This window comes from Anguilla anguilla, chromosome 2 (assembly GCF_013347855.1).
Source record: "Anguilla anguilla isolate fAngAng1 chromosome 2, fAngAng1.pri, whole genome shotgun sequence".
Lineage (NCBI taxonomy): Eukaryota > Metazoa > Chordata > Actinopteri > Anguilliformes > Anguillidae > Anguilla > Anguilla anguilla.
In genome coordinates, this window is record NC_049202.1 from 71,263,873 (window position 1) to 71,283,825 (window position 19,953).

At 49.6% G+C, this 19,953-nt stretch overlaps 1 protein-coding gene across 4 annotated transcripts in view; it reads left to right on the forward strand.

The window, feature by feature from the left end:
* The first annotated feature begins 9,990 nt into the window (after positions 1 to 9,990).
* The window catches only part of LOC118219591 (alpha-1,6-mannosylglycoprotein 6-beta-N-acetylglucosaminyltransferase B), a 134,569-nt gene continuing 124,606 nt past the window's right edge, over positions 9,991 to 19,953 (forward strand). The window contains exons 1-2 of one of the 4 annotated variants that reach the window (XM_035402878.1): positions 9,991 to 10,654; positions 16,142 to 16,254. In XM_035402878.1, the coding sequence (XP_035258769.1) occupies positions 10,587 to 10,654; positions 16,142 to 16,254 (181 nt within the window). In that variant the 5' untranslated portion in view covers positions 9,991 to 10,586. The remainder of the gene's footprint in view (positions 10,655 to 16,141; positions 16,255 to 19,953) is intronic. The other 3 variants (XM_035402879.1, XM_035402881.1, XM_035402880.1) reach the window with 3 other exon arrangements.

A 19,953-nucleotide genomic window follows, 5' to 3' on the forward strand; every position in this document is an offset into this window, starting at 1 on the left:
TAAAGCGGGCGCTTGAAGGACTCTGTCTCTAAAGCAGACGCTTGAAGGCCTCTGTCTCTAAAGCGGGCGCTTGAAGGCCTCTGTCTCTAAAGCAGACGCTTGAAGGCCTCTGTCTCTAAAGCGGGCGCTTGAAGGCCTCTGTCTCTAAAGCGGGCGCTTGAAGGACTCTGTCTCTAAAGCAGACGCTTGAAGGCCTCTGTCTCTAAAGCAGACGCTTGAAGGCCTCTGTCTCTAAAGCAGACGCTTGAAGGCCTCTGTCTCTAAAGCAGACGCTTGAAGGCCTCTGTCTCTAAAGCGGACGCTTGAAGGCCTCTGTCTCTAAAGCGGACGCTTGAAGGCCTCTGTCTCTAAAGCAGACGCTTGAAGGCCTCTGTCTCTAAAGCAGGCGCTTGAAGGCCTCTGTCTCTAAAGCAGATGCTTGAAGGCCTCTGTCTCTAAAGCAGACGCTTGAAGGCCTCTGTCTCTAAAGCAGGCGCTTGAAGGCCTCTGTCTCTAAAGCAGACGCTTGAAGGCCTCTGTCTCTAAAGCAGACGCTTGAAGGCCTCTGTCTCTAAAGCAGATCCTTGAAGGCCTCTGTCTCTAAAGCAGACGGCTGTTTGCCCAGCGCGGGAGCCGAAGCCTCGTCTGACCGAGATAAGAAGCTCCTTTTTTTCAGCTCTGATTCCACTCACGCCGAACCCTCCGGAGCGCTCCTCTCCCCTCTTCACAGAGATCGGCGTGCCGAGAAAAAAAAAAAAGAAGAAAGAAAAACGACTCCTCGCTTCAAAAAATAAACACGTTCTGTCAAAATGTGGATTTTTTAAAAAAAAATTATTATTTTTTTTTTTACCAAGTCGTCATCCGGCCGTCCCCCTATCTGCCACCAACTACGGTGAGTCAGAGAGGGGACAGATTGAACTCTACCACCCTATGACTGTTGGGGGGGGGGAGGATGGGGGGGGGGGGTTGTGGATGGTGCAAGAGAAAATGCAGTTAATTAAAAGATGAGAACATTTTCATTTCTCTCATCATCAAAGCGCTCTACTATGACCGCGGCCAGGGATCTGTGATCACGGCACTGTGAGGGTCGGAGGCTTAATTATCAGCCTTTACTGCCGCTGAGATCTGCGGATGGCTGGGTAGCATGTTTGATGGTGTCTGCTTATCCTATGTGCGTTCGGCGCGAGCTAAAAGAACCGCCATTTAGCGGAAAGAGGTCGTGACCTCTCTTAGAGAGAGAGAGAACAGACGCTGCAATGCACATGATGCTAATGGTACACGGTAAGCGCCTGTAGGGCCATTAACATGTCACATATAGCCAGGCTGCTAATCTCCGCACCGCTTCACGGGTATGACTGAATGAAGGCGAAGACAGAAATGAACATTAATGGGGGGGGGGGGGGGGTGTTGGGGGGGAGCAGAGGGAGCCATCGGCCTGGGCCTCCCTGATCATTCCCAGAGTGCCGTCTGATCTCACTACGGGAGAGCTGATCATTTATTATTTCAGAAGGGAGTCCTGGGGGCTTCTGAGCCGGACGGAGAGGGCATGAGTATTGTATGTTGCAGCAATGTTGAAGCTCTTGGGGTTCATTCGCCGATTTTATCCGTCCTTTGTCTCCTCGGGCCTGGGGTGACCTGGAAGTGGACTGAGGTGCGCCATCGTTAAAGGCATTCCGATTGGTTAAATGCTTCGTGGAGGAGGAGCGAGGAGTGAGGAGGCTCAACGAGGTCCTTTTTTTTTTTTTTAAGAATGCATGACGTACGTATAAATGATCCACCGGCAGAGCCAGCTCTCCACGTCTGCCACGGCAGTATTTGACGTCGCTTTTAACGGACGCTTGACTGAGCGTGACTGTCTAACACATGCTTCCTCCCCGTTCCTCCATCCTCGTATCTCATCCTCGCATCACTTCCTCCTGTCCTCCGTCCGTCAGATGGAGCCAAAGAGCGAGAAACGGATGCGGGGAGGAGAGTGAAAATAAGCGACTGGAATGAACCCCTTGTGTCTGGGGCATCCGGCACGGCACCCCCTCCACTGCCTTCTCTCCAGCGGTCTCCTCCAGGGGGCGCTGTTCTCTCCTCACCAGCTCAAGCCCGTCTGCCACTCACAGCCAGAACCTCCCTCCCAGTAGGGCTGCTCTCCCAGTAGAGCTGCTCTCCACTGCTCTCCCAGTGGGGCTTCTCTCCACTGCTCTCCCTGTGGGGCTGCTCTCCACTGCTCTCCCAGTAGGGCTGCTCTCCACTTCTCTCCCTGTGGGGCTGCTCTCCACTGCTCTCCCTGTAGGGCTGCTCTCCACTGCCCTCCCAGTACGGCTGCTCTCCACTGCTCTCCCAGTACGGCTGCTCTCCACTGCTCTCCCAGTAGGGCTGCTCTCCACTTCTCTCCCTGTGGGGCTGCTCTCCACTGCTCTCCCTGTAGGGCTGCTCTCCACTGCCCTCCCAGTACGGCTGCTCTCCACTGCCCTCCCAGTACGGCTGCCCTCCACTGCTCTCCCAGTACGGCTGCTCTCCACTGCTCTCCCAGTATGGCTGCTCTCCACTGTTCTCCCCGTAGGGCTGCTCTCCACTGCTCTCCCAGTATGGCTGCTCTCCACTGCTCTCCCAGTACGGCTGCTCTCCACTGCTCTCCCTGTGGGGCTGCTCTCCACTGCCCTCCCTGTAGCGCTGCTCTCCACTGCTCTCCCAGTAGGGCTGCTCTCCACTGCTCTCCCAGTAGGGCTGCTCTCCACTGCTCTCCCTGTGGGGCTGCTCTCCACTGTTCTCCCAGTAGGGCTGCTCTCCACTGCTCTCCCAGTATGGCTGCTCTCCACTGCTCTCCCAGTACGGCTGCTCTCCACTGCTCTCCCAGTGGGGCTGCTCTCCACTGCTCTCCCAGTGGGGCTGCTCTCCACTGCTGAGAGCTGTCAGCCATCAGACCGGCACCTGCTGTGCAGCTCTGTCACTGTGAGCGCAACAGAGCAACACCATTACTACAGCTGTGTGTGCCAGTGAGTAATATTACAGAGAGAGAGAGAGAGAGAGAGAGAGAGACAGAATGTGTGTGTGTGTATTTCTGTATGACTGAGAGAGAGAAAGAGAGAATGTGTGTGTGTGTATTTCTGCATGACTAGGAGAGAGAGAGATTGTGCGTGTGTCCGTATGACTGAGAGAGAGAGAGAATGTGTGTGTGTATGTCTGCATGACTGAGAGAGAGAGAGCGAGAGAGCGAGAGAAAGAAACACAGCTCATACCTTAATTTATCTACTGTACATATGATGTTATATTACTGTATGACTAATGTATCACTCTAGTTTCTTTTAAGCAAACGCAAAGGAAACACATCTAGTTTTGTAAGGAGATCAAGCTTTTCCCAGCATTCGTGAAGGTTGGCGAAACATAGCCTGAGCAAGCTGGCAAAGCTGTCACTGCGGCTGTCACTCAAACGTCAGCTGCTTCTACAGGCCGGAAAGGGGGTGGGGGGTGGGGGGGGACTGAGGGGGAAAAGGTTCGAGGGAATCCGTGGTTCCTCGTCAATATGATGAAAATGCAAGCTGACTCTCTCCTTTTCCTCGGGGAGAAACGCCGATATTTGAGTGGACAAGTCGTGCTGTTTTAATTAGTGTTACTCCACCTGCCAGGCAGCGCAAAATAAAATCTGATTTTAAGGTGGAGGAAACGTTTGACGCCCCCGCCTTATAAGTAGATTAGATTGCCGTAAAGCACGTCTTGTGAATAAACATTATAGGAAAAACTAATTACTTTGTTTGCCTCATCAGTATGCACAGCAGTCAATACAATAAGGCTAATAAACTCTTGTTTTATCGGGCAGGTAGAGAGGATTAATGTCATTTGGAAAGCTTAATGACAAGTAATTTACATTCGGCATTCCAATTACAGATTTGGATTAATGAACTGTTTTGTTTGGTTTTTTTTTTCCCCCTCAGTTTTTATAAATAAAATGGCAGAATCCAATTATCATGCCTTCCATCAAAAAAAAAAAAAATAAAATAAAGAATTGTAAATTGATAGGCGTGGAATGTTAAAGAAGAGCTAATGAAATTAAACAGGATCTCTTGTCTTTGCCGTAAGAACTGGACAGGTCTTAAACTCTAACAGGGCACCAGACCAGCACTTCGTACGGATGAAGAATCTTTGCAGCGAACAGAACTGCTCGAGAACTCAAAATGGCAGGTCTTCCCTAATGCTCCGACTCCTCGGAGGACCAATCAGGGACTGCTCGCCTCCTGAGCACATGCCTTAACAATACACACATATACGAATGATTAAAATTAATATGTCACTACTGATTATTTACTGGCAGGCCACTGAGCCTGCCATGGGCGGAAGTCAAAAGCAGTAAACATTAAAAGAAATTACTTGCATATGGTGGTCGCAGTTTCTCATGCTATTTTATTTCACCGCCCCCTCCATCGGACACAGCTGAGGAATTACTTATCGATAGATGGCGAAACACCTGATTTTATATTGCATTTGGATGCACTACGGTCCCTGCTCTTTGTTAAGACAGAATAAAATGAATAGTGAGACCGACAGCATTACAGTACACAAATCAATTTGTTTCCCTTTTCAACGCGCACAAAAAAAAAAAAAAAAACAGCCTGCCTTTTCAAAGCCAGTTTATCACGCTAGCACAGGAGCCTTATCTGCCTCCTGCTAATTCAGTGCCTCGGCTCATGACTTGGTAATGATTTCACACAAAGGGCATGCGATGAAATACATCGCTAGATGAGAAATTATCTGGCTTTCACTGGCTTTGTTTTCCTTAAAAAAAGGGGGCTGATGATTTTTTATGGTCCAAAATGAAATTAGAACCTTTGAAAACATGAGGGATTGAAACAGAGCCTTCAGAATGTTTTATTACCTTTACATTATTTTCATTCTTACCTTTCTCTCACTCCCTCTCCCTCTCTTTCTCTCTCTCTCTCTCTCTTTCACACAAACACTCCCTTAATCTCTCACTCACTCTCCCTCTCTTTCTCTCTCTCTCTCTCTCTCTCTCTCTCTCTCTCTCTCTCTCTCTCTCTCTCTCTCTCTCTCTTTCTCTCTTTCTCACTCTCTCTCGCTCTCTCTTTCACACAGACACTCCCTTAATCTCTCTCTCTCACACACTCTCTTTTTCCACCTCTCTCTCTCTTTCACACACACACTCCCCTAATCTCTCTCTTTCCACCTCTCTCTCTCTCTCTCTTTCCACCTGTCTCTCTCTCTCCCTCTCTCACACACACCCTCTCTCTCTCTCTCTCACACACACACACACACACACACACTCTCTCTCTCTCTCTGTGTCTCTCACACACACACACACACACACACCCTCTCTCTCTCTCTCTCAGACACACACACACACACACACACTCTCTCTCTCTCTCAGACACACACACACACACACACTCTCTCTCTCTCTCTCTCTCTCGCGCCTGTTTGATTTGCATTGCGCTGGCCCTGGTCTCCTGTCATTGGGAACGCCAGGTTGAAAGGCCGGGATGCCATCTGGCCCCCACCTGTGCTGATTGATATCGCTGTGCGGTAGGGTGCCAAGGACAGCGTGCCCCCCCCCCCCCCCCCCAGCCCGCCCCCCCCCAGCGCAGGACCCATGCAAATGAGCACGGGAACGAAAATCAACAGACTTTCCCGAAAAAAAGGGGCGTGATCCTTCCCCCGCTGAGCGACGCACGCAGAGAGGGAGGGCACACCTGCTGTTCACACAGCGGCCATTTTGCGGCGGCGGGAGATGGGGGCTCCCTGCTGTCGCGCGGTCACTAGGGAAACGCACGCCCTGCGCGAGAGGCGGTCTGAGCTCGAGGTGATTGCGTCCACGCCTCCTCGGGCCTTCCTGCAGCCTCCGTCTTCCGTGCCGAGCGCTAAAGACGGGAACGTTTACCATCGTCCAATGATATGAGCGCTTTGAGCGAGCTGCCCCCTGGGAAATCTTGCTCCCCGAAGACACGCAATGCACACGCGGCGCACACGCGCTGCACACGTGATGCACACGGGACGCACACGCGACTCACACGCGACTCGCACACGACGCACACGCGACTCACATGCGACGCACACGCGACTCACACGCGACGCACACGCGAAGCACACGTGGGACTCGCATGCAGGGGAGAGGCGACAGGGTCATGAGGCGCCCGGGGGAACTTTTCCTGTTACAGTCGGGATGAATCAGGGGTTCACAGAAGACAGATTTTACGTTCGTGACAAAAAAACCCCCCAAAAAAACACAAAAATGTCATCTTTGCCACCGCAGATCTTGCATTCCGTTGATTTCTGCTCTGCTCCAATCTGAATGTATTTATTTATTTTTTTTAAACTAAATGTATTTCTAAATGAATGAATCAGAAGGTTGTCATCTCTTGAGAATGCGCTCTCTGACTGGCTGTGCATTTGAAGCCGGCTGTTCAATTTCTTGACATTCGCCACGCTCCAGCGAGATTAGGTTCATTTAAGACTTTCGGGGTGGGTGGGGGGGGGGAGGCCAAAATGTGTGATTATGCCTCAGGATTCAGCGTGAAAATGGCTGTCATGGTGACACAGAGCGTCGCTTGCTGTCTGCACTGGTGAAATCACCTCGCAAAAAATTGGCCCGCTGCATTTTCGCTTGGCGACTGATCAATCGCACGCTCCGCTCCAGCCGCGGAATCACCGCTCCCTGTGCCACAGCTCATTCGCATTCCGCGTCGCGTACGGTCGGGTTAATGCGTAGAAAGAGTTCCGTCGAGAGCTGAGGACGGGAGCGCGGTCGGTCCCTTGGCAGGGGACGAGGGGACGTTTTTAGCTTAAGCCAAGCACGTCGCTTCGCTGCGCAGCGAGGGCTGTGAACCAAATCTGCCTCTGTTGATTCGACTCAAATTCTGCGGGGCAGATGCCGATAAAACAGCCGAGCCGATCTCGTGGGCGTTTAAGGAGGAGCTTGAGGAGGTGGAGGAGCTCAGGAACGCGCAAGAGTCTGCCGCCGAAGGAGAACAGCGCCCTCTTTTGAGCAGGGGTTTTTAAACTCCATCCCCGGGGTCCCACTGTGTACCCCGGCTTTCGTTCTAAACCGTTTCTACAACCTCTGAATAGTAAGGAGCTGTTAACTGTCCTCAATTAGACGCAGTGTCTTCTTCTGAAAGATTGTTCACCCTCTCAAGGTCGGACCCTGTCGGAAATAGCTAGGCGTGGGACCGTGCCAGTGCAAGCTGAGGCTGGCGGCTCTGGAGGGTGAGGCACATTGGGCCGCTAGCATCGCTAGCCAGCGACTCCCACTCCCATCGATTGGGTGCCTGGAGCCTACTCGCCAACTACTTGCCAAATACTGGCCAACTACTCGCCAACTAATCGCTAACTACTGGCCAACTACTCGCCAACTACTGGCTAACTACTTGCCAGCTATTGGCCAACTACTCACCAACTACTTGCCAACTACTGGCAAACTACTTGCCAACTACTGCCAAACTACTTGCCAACTACTGGCCAACTACTCGCCAACTACTGGCCAACTACTGGCAAACTACTCACCAACTACTGGCCAACTATTGGCCAACTACTGGCCAACTACTCGCCAACTACTGGCCAACTACTCGCTAACTACTCACCAATTATGCCAAGGCCGAGCATTAAGTGTCTTCCTCCAACTGAGGCCTGCGCCAGCTTAACCTCTAGTGGGCGCGGTGTGAAAAGAAGTGGGTGGCTGGCGACACTACAGTGCGTTTTTCGGAGGAGAACCGCAGATGCGCACACTGTCCGGGCGCTGGCCACGGAGCTCGCTGCATGAGCGTGGCTTGAATTTCTGAGAGTAAGGAGGGAATTGGAGAATGGAAAATTTGTTTTGAAAAAAAAAAAAAAAATGGCTGTGTATGCCATGAAAAATACATTTTCTGCATTCTCATCCCGGGACTTTTAATCAAATCAGATCAAATAACGCTTCAGTTTTTAATGTAATGTGCTGCGTGACAAGGGAGTCCCAAAAGTGGGGACATTTCTACGGCGGGTCGATTAAATTACAGGATGACAGACGGACGGGTCCTAATCGCTGAATGTGCGGTCACCTGCTCGGTCAAACTGAACCGTTTGTGAAAAACGGAGAGTTCAATGACACGGCAGACGGGGATGAGTCAAGCCTGCATAATTGCGCATTGAGTGAAATGAACAAATTATTGTATGACCGCATGTTTTCAGCAACCCAAATCGATCGAGATATTGGCTGCGACAAAACCCAGCACGAACCAGGACCGAGCTTGAGAACCACAGCTGAAGGTGAGAGGCGAAAGTACCTTTGGTCAGGCTGCGGCCTCCTTGGTGAGCTAATTATTATTATTTTTTTTGGATTACACAGAGGGCACGAGTCACCACATTTACACACCCATATTTCACTGTCACATTATGTGGCCCTCGCTCGGCCTCGTATAAGTAAGCGCTTCTCGATTGTATCGTATCGCCCTTTCCTGTTTTGTGCTTCGGCAAGAGTGCCCATTATCGCTTCACGTACACCACCATTAACAGTTAACCATTAACATTAACGAGGAACAGACTGCTCTTCCTTGTTGACACACATGCACCCTTTGTATAGTGACAGAGGTTTCACACTGTTCAAGTTTCACCATCTGGATGACAGTATTTTGGTCCTCCCAACATCACCCTCTAATGGAGTCAAGACCACCCCCCAAAGTGTTGCGAGACGCGCACGCTTCGTCCTGATTCGCCCTGCCAGGCTGTGCTGTGGCTGTATGCGATTCTCTCTTCTCTTTCAGGTTGCTGAAGCAGACTGCCGTTGCTCCAAGAATTACGTCTCTGCGTGGCACAGTACTCTTCTGCAGGTTATCCAGTTATCCACAAAATTCGAGTAAAAAAAAAAATACACAAATGTCTCTGCTCTCCTGTATTCTTGGTGATCCCCAGTTCCAATAATCTAAATTACACATAAATTATCTTATCTTAAATCTCTTATGTAAAACATACGTTCTCTTGAATCATCTACTATTGACAATATTGTAAAGCAGAGGTAAACTTTACATCTTTACATGTGCCACAGCTCTGAACAACTAGCTGATGCAATATAAAGAACGAGAGTGCATGAAACCCACCTATATTCCTAAACATATTTACAGTACGTAAAGCACTGGGGGCTTGTTCTGCAAACAGCTCTCACGAAAACCACCTTAACTATTGCGCTATACGATGAACGATAAACGAATCAATGCCAGACCGCTTAATTTTAATGATCCAAAGTGAATGCCATATTTGAAATGCCATCCATTCCAGGTGCAGACCTATAGTTTTTAAATAAGCTGCCGCATGAGAATAACAATAGAAGTTCCTAAAGTGACCACTGGGTGCCGCAGGAGCTTCCTGGTCGCAAACTCTGCCACGGGATCTAGCCATGGTGCTGAAGGCTTCTCTTACCGGTGTGTTAAAAGTCACAAAAATGTTACAATGCCATTTATTTACTGCGTGTCATATGTAACGCAGCGGCAGTAATTCAATCGCCGCGTGCTTAGCTGGGGGGTTTAAACCTTAGGTTTAGCCTTAAACCTGTAGTCCATGGAACTGCGTTACAACTGGAACAGCTATCCACGTCTGTGAAATAAGGAGGATCTGTTCCAGTGTAATTTTGTTCTGCGGTCTATAGGTTTAAACTCCAGATAAACACACTGCAATTGATCCTATTGGTTTCTGGCGACTGCTATGTAATTACCCACGGTTTTAATATAGTGTATGTACACATCCATCGTTAAACCATTACTCTTTGCATGCATACTTTAAAAAAATAAAAAAATAATGAAAATTCCAATCTATCGATTTTGCCATTATTGTGGATTAATGCGGGCATATCCGGAGATAAAACTAATATGTCGACATGTATCAGTAACAGTACGTGTAAATATGGAAAGCTTCGCATTGTTTTGTTGAAATAAACAGTGCAGTTTGTTGTGAAACGGTAGATGGCGCTGCGCCGATGATTAAACGTAAGCTTGGAGAAACTGAATTTCATTGCAATTTCTCAAACCACCGTAAGAAACCAAAGCGCATATATTTTAGTGAAGAGGTTGAAGCGTTCTCTACCAGCTCCGGGTTGGAAAACTGGACATCTACCTGCTCCTTTCATGCTAGGGAACACACGCTTTTGCAAGCATTCTGGCGCCGAGCTAAAATTTGGAGAAGTAGAGACGAAGGAGGAAAAATGAATGACGGAGTGACCGTTTAATTTCGATTTTACACTTTCTGCAATTGTTCATTGGTATTTTTCCCCCACATCTTGCATAAGCACGTTGGTTTGGCTCGAATGAATTACGAGAATCACTTGTGTTCACCACAGAGTTGATGTGCAAAGCGACGGGACACAGCAAGAGTATCACGGATGTCTCTGAGCAGGGATAAACGTCAAGCCTTAACTAACCTCATGAAGTGATTGAACGTTAACCTGAACGACTGAGAAGGATTTATGGCAAGATACAACTTATGGATTTGATTTCTTCTGCGGTTTTTAACCCGTACGTCGGGGTATTGTTCAATGCGCTGGCAATTGTTACAAAACGCTGAAACAATCATGAGCGTTATGCTGCTTTTTAGTACCTCGGCGCACAGGAGGGTCTGATTTCCATGATGTCGGGGGTCTACGGAAAATGATTACTGTGAACACAGACGGTAAAATAATGGTCAGAAGATGCCTTGTGACGTTCAAACCGTTCAGGTAAGAACAGGCATGTTCACCTTATGCTTATTTTGTTTTTCCGGTTCAGCGTTTTACAAGTTTATTTGACGTATAACGTACTTATTATAGAAAAATGTCAAATATAATGGTTTAAATGAAATATGTAGCCTATCTGTGCATATGCGTGAGTGACAGACTGATAAATGTGCATATTGTATATTAGAACAAAATATTCTACTTTTCAGGGGAGCCTACTGTGTTCATCGGCAAGCTTTATCACACTATACATTGCTAATCAAATTGTCATTCCGTTTTTAGGCTAATGTTCATGCCTAGCTCAGTTCGGCAGTAGTTGCGTGACTAAGGACAACCCGGAGTTAATACGGGTAAATAGCCTACTCCGCGACCTGCACCTCCCCGTAAGCTAATTAAACAGTGTTCACTGAATCAGTCAGGTGCTGGCGGTTGAACACAGCGGGTGATAGTTATCGTTACTGAATAACACTGTCTTAACTCCCCGAATGTGAAAACCAAATCCGTGCATGCAGAAATAAACATTTTAATTCTCCCTGGAACCACCTCCTCTTTGTGACAAAATGCATGTTCGTTGTACACAAGATTGAAGTGAACCACTATTGGCAGGTGTCTTAATAGACATAAAAACACCGGTATATCACGTTATTAATATCAGAAGCGGGGTTTGATTTTCGAAGCTATGATCGTGGAATGAATAACGAGGCATGAGTCTCCATTTAGAATAATTTGTCTGCTCTCCATTATCCCTAATGTAGAATGCGAATATTATTTGCAGCGCCCAGAATGGCCCAGTGGGCCGTGGATTTATATCTAAAGACAGCGGGGAACTTTGATTTAACCCCAATTAAGGCGTTCATAATTCCCTGGGGTTAACAATAGCAGGCTATAGCATATAAACTTGTAAGCAGTATGTTGGCTTTTTGTGGTAATTCTATTGTTTCACATATGAACCCTGGCATACTGCATAATGTAACACTATTTTGCCTAATTACAAAGTATGCAGATTCAGATTAATTGGCACTTTCATTGTGTGTCTGGAAATGACTTCTGACAGGGCCTAAAGTGATTTAGAACGGAGGTTTAATTTGACTGTTAAATGGTTTCAGCGTGCGTTTCTCTGTTTTTTTGTGTGGAAATGTTAAGGTAAATACACATATGCTCGTTTCCATTGTCGTTACCAGTTGGTTGACCTTAGAATGTTCATGATATAGTTGTCTATATCATGAATATTTATGAAATTCCTAAAAACGAACAAACAAAAAAACTTTCAAACATTGAGCTGCTTAAAAATCCACACAAGCTCATATTTCATGCATATAGCCTAGTGAATTCTTACTATCCATTGTTGGTGATGAGTTCGCCCCCAGCCCCCCCCAAGTCAGCGATGAGGAGTTAGTGTCAGCCGTCACAGATGAAACCCCTGCCGATGTTTTAATGGTGAATTGTGACGAGACTGTTCAGCGTTAAGTGCGCCATCAATCACTCAGCCCTCAGCCGCGTACGTGTGAGCCGCTCAGCTGGCGCGCGCCGCGAGCCGCGAGCGTCTCCCGTTACGCAGCGGAGGCACCCAGGGCGACCTGCGGGCTGCGCCAGTCTCCCCGCGCGCGTCTCCGTATTCATCAGTCTTCATCACCGCACCGTAAATCCCCGCTTCACTTATGAAGCGACGCTTTGCGCGCGCGGGGGTGACATGTCTGACAGATGTTCTGCAATGGCCCGGTGGCAGAGGTGGCAACAGGGCCCATTAGAGCCCACCGACCGCGACCCTCTCCTGGGCGCAGCGTGAACCTGAGCCCTGTGATGTTCGGTACTATCGGGGCCACTAGGGAAAAAAGAACGGTGACCTGATCATTGCAGCGGATCCCATTTTGCATGGATGGAAAATCCGCAACTCGATGGAGACTGTTGTGTCGGGCTGAGCTGTGCAGTCACGGCTGGCTAGCAGTTTATCGCTATGGCGACACTAAGACAGGTGTGATTAAAAAAAAAAAAAAAAAAAAACTGCCAATGTGTCCCTCTTTCACACCATATGCCTCCACTGGAGTACGCCTGGAAACGGTGAAATCTGTACGGAATTCTCAGAGAACATACAGTCACGTACCACCAGTGTTCTCCTGTCAAACACCAACAGCCGAAATCTGATAACTGTGAACGTTAGAAGCCAATTAGGCAACGTTAGATCTTTCCCCACGATCCAATTACAGGACCGAAGCGTTTACCTTAAGCCTTTTAATTAGAGCTGAGCCGGGCAGCCGGAGTATTCCCATGCCATCACATCCATGGAAGGCCTTAAAAAAATGGCAAAATAGAAAAGGAAAGCCAGTGGTATAAGACTGGTAGTTATGGGACATGTAGACATAATCTCCCTGAAACAGTCCTTTGTGGCATAGGTAAACCTTAGCACATCATTGAAGTGTGACCGGAGTCACCTTTGCTTGGACTTAATTAATACTGGATTGACTGTTTATGTGTTATAATTTATCTGTTTTCATGTAGGCTAAGCCATTTCCATAGCAAACCGGCGCCTGCCTGCGGCAGATGGGTTCCCCCATTCTGGGTCCAGTTCTGCTCCCTGTTATCAGTCAGGGAGTTTTTCCTTGCCACAGTTGCCCTGGGCCTAGGCTTACTCCTTGGGGGCCGGTTCTCTGTAAAGCTGCTTTTTGACAAAGCTCCTTTGTTAAAAGCGCTTTACAAATAAAAATTGATCGATTGATTGAAGCCAGGTGAATCGTTGGGTGGAGCAGCTGAGCCTTGATGTCTTGGTTTCAGAAACACAAAATTCATGTTTACACAGCATCTGCTGTATTTACTTTTATTTACTTTTATTTACTATAGCGAACGCTAAGCCAGAGTCAGTTACAAGGCCCACACGCTATGATAGAGTACATTAAATTCCGATTTTCTTAGCAACAGTAACTTAGGTACAGAGTAACCGGACTGAGCATCACTTTATCAAGCTGAAAACCGTCTCTAAATTATGAGCACGCAGCATCAGTCGTGGCTGTCTGTGCTCAGCACACAACAGTCATCTTTAACGGCGCTATCTCCTGCATCACGGTAGCCTCTGCGCGCAAGTCTTAATGAAGATGCACGCGAGCACCACTGCCAACGGCACATAGCAGTGATTGGACGGTGCCACCAGTCAGCTGACAGTGCCTCGGGACTGTGCGTGAATGGGCACCGGGTGCTAGGAGGGGCAGATGACTCTGGGAGCCCAGGTTGAGACTGACTGCTGAACCAGGTGGGGCTTTAGCCGGTGTCCGCGTGCTGGAAGGCAGGCTGCAGACCTCTTTAACTTCTCTGTACTTGTTAGCAGATGGCCCGTGGGAGATAATCCCGGCCGTGGCCTTGGACTAAGGTCCTTTACCTGGATTTACCCAGGATAAAAAATCCAGCTGTTAAAATGGATCATAGACGTTGAGCGATATGGAATACTGTGTTCAGGAAAGGGGGAACAGATGGATGTCATTATTGCTCTAAGTTTTATATTTAAAAAAAATCATTTCCAAGGAGACGAGGAGTAAAATAAGTGGCTTTAGCGATCCCCCACGCCCGGTTCCAGTCCCCCACGCCCGGTTCCAGTCCCCCACGCCCGGTTCCAGTCCCCCACGCCCGGTTCCAGTCCCCCACGCCCGGTTTCAGTCCCCCACGCCCGGTTCCAGTCCCCCACGCCCGGTTCCAGTCCCCCACGCCCGGTTTCAGTTTGGCAGTTGACGTTGGCGGTTGTTGTTGATGTTATTTTTATTCGCCATCTCTGCATTTAGCCGACACGCTTCTCCGGGAAACTTCGCTGAGCCCCCGCCCCCCCGCCCCGGCTGCCAGTGCTCCCGGAGCAACGGGAGGAAAGCGTGACCTAGCATCGTGCTCGGGGGGGGGGGGGGGGTGGGGGCGCAGGGGGGGGGTGCGGGGCAGCGGGGGGGTGGGGCATGCTCGGGGGGGGGCGTCGTGCTCCGGAGTCGTGCGGAGCGGAGTCGAGGGGAGACCGGAGTCGCAGGGCGCCCCACGGCGCCTCCCGGCCCTCTCCGGCTTCCCGCTGTTTACCCACCGGACCGTTTCTGTTCTTTCCCGGTCATTACACCGGGCTCTGCACCCCCCCCCCCCTTCCCCAGCCCCCACCCCCAATTCCAGCTCCGGTCCTCATAATCACTGCTGCAGTGCAGATGCGTGTCTTACAGCGGCACAGGGATTGGGGGGATTGGGGGGTTGGGGGGTTTGGGGGTGTAATTAAGCTTGCCGTGGAGTTTTGCCGGCTGTCCTGTGGGAGAGGCGGGGTCTGGATCGCGGGGAGATCGTTTCGGATCCAGCCGGGGCCCCAATCCGGCTCGTCTAAGGGCCGAGACGTATGAATAATTCAGCCCCCCCCCTTTTGTCCCCCCCCCCACCGGGGGCTTCGGCTCTCCTCTCTGCCTCCGGGAGCTCTCTCTGCGCTGCGAGGCGGGAGCGGGAGCGCTAGCTAGCGCCGTGCTGAACAGGCCATTACTGTGCGATGAGACGTAGGAGAAACGGCGGGGGGGGGGGGGGGGGAACGTGGAACGGCCATTTGCATATGTTCACGCGTGCAAACTGCTCTGCGCTGCCGGGGCCTGGGGGTCCCGGGGGGGCCCGGTGGAAGCACTGAGGTGGAATTACCTGACACACGCGCTCGCACCGCGGCGGGACGGATCACGCGCTCGCATGCTAACGGATCCTCCGCTCCTCCTCTCCTCCGCTCCCCGTCCCCCCCTCTGCTCCTCCGCCCCTCTCCGCCCCTCCGCGTGATGCCCTGGGGGGAACGTGCCCCTGTCTGGGCCGTACACAGGCTCGCTGGAGCGCTCTCTTATTCCGGTTCGCTCGTTAAATTCCCTCGTCCATGTGTGGGGGAAAAAAAGGGATGGCGGATGATTGTTTGTAGAAACAAAGAGTTTTATTCTGTGTGTGTGTGTGTGTGTGTGTGTATGTACGTGTGTGTATTTGTGTGTTTGTGTGTGTGTGTGGGTGTGAGTGCGAGGGTGGGAGTGTGTGCCTGTGTGTGTGTGTTTGTGTGTGTGTATGTGTGAGTGCGAGCATGGGTGTGTGTGTGTGTGTGTGCTTGTGTGTGTGACTGCGAGCGTGCACGTGTGTGTGTGTGTGTAAAAGCATGTGTGTGAGTGAGTGTGTGTGTGTGTGTGTGTGTGACTGTGAGCGTGGGAGTGTGTGTGTGTTTGTGTGTGTGTGTCTGTTTGTGTGTGTGAGAAAGATCAGATGCTTTGCCTTAATTCCAGAGCTTGGATCAGTCTGGTGCGCGCTCACAGTGCCAGTGAGACTGACAGTGAGATCTTTAGGATCCACGCTTTATTCCCCCTCTTTGTTTTCTTCTTTATATTTCTGATTGCCTGTCCATTTGCATGCTGCGCTTTGTCTCTCTGTCTCACTCACTCTTATTTTCCCTCCTCCTCCTCCTCCTCCTCTCTTCCTGGTCCTCCCTTCTCTTTTTCTCTTCCGCTCCCTCCCTCCCTCCCTCCCTCCCTCCAGGATTTTCGTGGTGGGGGTCGGCTTCTTCAGCCTGTGCTTTCTAATGACGTCCCTGGGGGGCCAGTTCTCGGCCAAGCGACTGGGGGACTCTCCCTTCACCATCAGAACGGAAGGTAGTGGCTGCGTTCGCTCCCCGCGGCTCGCCGAGGGGTGGGGGCGGGGGGCGGGGGGCAGGGGGCAGGGGGCCGGGGCCGGGGCGGGGTGCGGGGGCGGGGGCGGCAGCCAGGGCGGGCTGCGACTGGCCCCCGGCTTCGCCGCTGCGTTTTCGTTACGGAAGCGAAGTGGCCCGGGGGATCCCGTGGCGTTGTGTGTGTGTGTGTGTGTGCCGCCGCGCGCACCGTGGGCTCGGAGCCCTGACGAGGCTTTCGCTCCCGCTCCCCTCATCACCACGTTAAAAAAATACAGCTGCTGTGTGTCTGCCAATGAGGAGAGAGATTGGATGGGGGGTGGGGGGGGGGGTGTGTGTCTGTGTCAGGTCTCTGCGCCGTAGCTAAGGAAAATCAGAGGCTTTAAAAAAAAAAAAAAAAAAATTTTTTTTAAAAGAAGCCCAGTCTGTTTTCAGTGTATGCCAGCATATTACATCATAACGGCTTATTTGCCCCCTAATGCTGTTGTTTTGTAGGCTTTTTTTAAAAACTGTATTTACCTAAGGTGCACTGCAGGGATACTTTAAATTTCTCATGCCCTGGTCATGGTGAGCGGGCGAGCGGGCGAGCGGGCGTGCCTGAAGGGCCCCTCTCTCTCTGACTGAAGGGGGCCCCTCTCTCTCTGACTGAAGGGCCCCTCTCTCTCCGGCGTGCTGCCATCCACGCTGCCACCATGTCACAGGAAAAACATGGCGCTAACCGTGGACTGAATCCGTTAAATGGGGGGATAATTTTCCTGTAATGTGATCCAAGGCACAGGCTACCAGTCCCAGCTCCCGGAGAAGGATGAGAGCTGGGGGGGGGGAGGAGCTGCTTGATTAATTAACCAATCAGGTGCTGCAGTCTGGGGAGAGGCGTCTGGGCCGAGCTCATTAAGCACTGCATGGTGCCTGTCCTCTGGGAGTCCTGCAGGGTAGACTTTTTGCGTGTGTGAGTGTGTGTGTGCGTGTGCGTGTGCGTGTGTGTGCGTGTGTGCGTGCGAAGTGTGTGTGTGTGTGTGTGTGTGTGTGTCTGTGAGTGTGAGTGTGCGTGTGCGTGTGCGTGTGTGTGTGTGTGTAGTGTGTGTGTCTGTGTGCGTGTGTGTGTGTGTGTGTGTGTGTGCGCGTGAGTGTGTGTGTGTGTTTCTGCGTGTGAGATGAAGTGGCAGGAATCGGAGGTTTACTGGAGTGGCACCAGGATGTGTGTGTGTGTGTGTGTGCGTGTGAGATGAAGTGGCAGGAATCGGAGGTTTAATGGAGTGGCACCAGGATGTGTGAGCGTGTGTGTGTGTGTGTGTGTGTGTGTGTGTGTGTCTGTGTGTAGTGCGCGTGTGTGCGTGTGTGTGTCTGCGTGTGAGATGAAGTGGCAGGAATCGGAGGTTTAATGGAGTGGCACCAGGATGTGTGTGGCACAGACGGACTGCCAACTCCATCTGTTGACACTGTAATCAGCTTTCATGACTAGAGAGGACCTCTCGGATTCTGCCACACACTGGTGCATGCTGTATGTGCTAGCACACAGAAATGCTAACATGCGTGTGCGCACAGTGTGCTCAATAAACCTATTACCTTCAAATGGTTAGATACTTAAAGTTTTTATACTTGAAGTAGTTATATTTGATTAGCAGTTTTAGACAATGCAGTTCTGTGTGCTGTGCGGCACAATAGATATGTTTCCTTATTGAAATAATTCTACTAACTGAATTAATTGAAATTAACTGATTTGTTGTGTGCAGCGCATATTACCATTACCATATTACTGATTTAATGCAAGAGTTGCAAAATGAAGCTTCTCTTGTTGCATAGTTAAAAAAAAAAAATAAAATAAAAAAAAAAATGTTTTCTTCACATTTTTGTATTTAAGATCTTGGGCTGCAGCAAAGCTCAGGATATAAATCGTAGGACAAAATACAGACATTGTGTTTCCCCAAAGCTGTTGCTCACTGAAAGAGATAGGACATTGTTTGCTACTTATTAAGTGCCAAATTGTAGCCTGTTGTTTGCCGTTTGCCGTCTCACGATTTTCCGGGTAAATGTAGGCCTGCGGGAAAGGGCTCATTTTGAAAACGCCTCTGCTGTTGCTCGGGGAACGCGCGCGGGAAGCCTTTGTAACCTGGAATCCGTTGAGATTGTTATCCCTTCCCTCGACTGCTGACATTAGCATGTCATCCTTGCTCTGACTAAACGTATTTGCTCCCAAGGAAAGATACGAGAATCTTTGCCTGCGATGAAAGGGCTGGTGGCACTGATATCAAGTGATGTGACACTGGGTATCAGTTTAATTCCGCCTCTGACCGGCGTATCTCTTCTTTGTATCCTTGGATTGTCGGTCCTGAAGGCTGACAGAATCTCTTCTTTCGAAAGTCAGAAGAGAAAGTCTGTGTGCGTGTGCATGTGTATGTGTGTCTCTGAAATATACTTAAAATATGCCATTTAAAAATATACCATTTTTTAATTTAGTATACCTGAAGTATAATTAAAGTTTACATAATTGCACTCAAGTATACTATTTTTCTCAGAGGGAGAGAGGGAGTCTGGTGACTGTGCAGTACATACAGGAGAGGTTGTCTCGATCAAAAACGTTCCCCAATGATCGCTCTGCCCAGCAGTTTATTTTGTTGATGAGACTGGCTTTTGGTAATGGGACTTGCTTTTGGTAATGAGACTTGATTTCGGTAATGTGATTGGCTTTTGGTAATGAGACTTGCTTTTGGTAATGGGAATTGCTTTTGGTAATGGGACTGGCTTTTGGTAATGAGACTTGCTTTTGGTAATGGGACTGGCTTTTGGTAATGAGACTTGCTTTTGGTAATGGGACTGGCTTTTGGTAATGCGACTTGCTTTTGGTAATGGGACTGGCTTTTGGTAATTAGACTTGCTTTTGTTAATGGGACTGGCTTTTGATAATGAGACTTGCTTTTGGTAATGGGAATTGCTTTTGGTAATGGGACTTGCTTGTGGTAATGAGACTTACTTTTGGTAATGGGACTGGCTTTTGGTAATGAGCCTTGCTTTTGGTAATGGGACTGGCTTTTGGTAATGAGACTTGCTTTTATTAATGAGACTTGCTTTTGTTAAATGGACTGGCCTTTGGTAATGAGACTTGCTTTTGGTAATGGGACTGGCTTTTGATGGAATGGAATTATGACTTAACCCAGGATGCCTCTGCACTGTTTAAGGGCCACTTCTCACTTTTTCCCATGTGGCCTGGAACTAGGCTCATTTCTCTGCCCAGCTCGCTGGCGCGACATATCCTCAAGGGCACTGGAGAAGCATTTACGGTGTCTTTTGAAAGCTAAATTTACTTGTTTCGAGTACTTACTTAAAGATCATACAACACATCGTCTCATATTTATATGGACTGCGTGTCATCGCCTGGAGTTCACACCTTGAACGACAAAGGGGAAAAACTGCCGCTGTTTATGGCCTGCCCGGGAGATGAAAAGTAGCGCAACGTGGTGACTTCCTGTTCATAAGGTATCCGCATTAAATTTTAAAAAAAAGAGCTTTTCTCAGGCTGCTTTTGGGAGCGTCTAAGCGCGGTTTACAGCTAGCTGCTCCTTTAAAGGCGCGGATTCGGCTTATTGACTGATGCTGCGTTCACACGACAACTGCCAAAGAGCTTCTCACGTAGCTTAATGCAGTAGCAGCCTCAAATGTCGCACGCAGACGTGTGCGAGAGAGAATC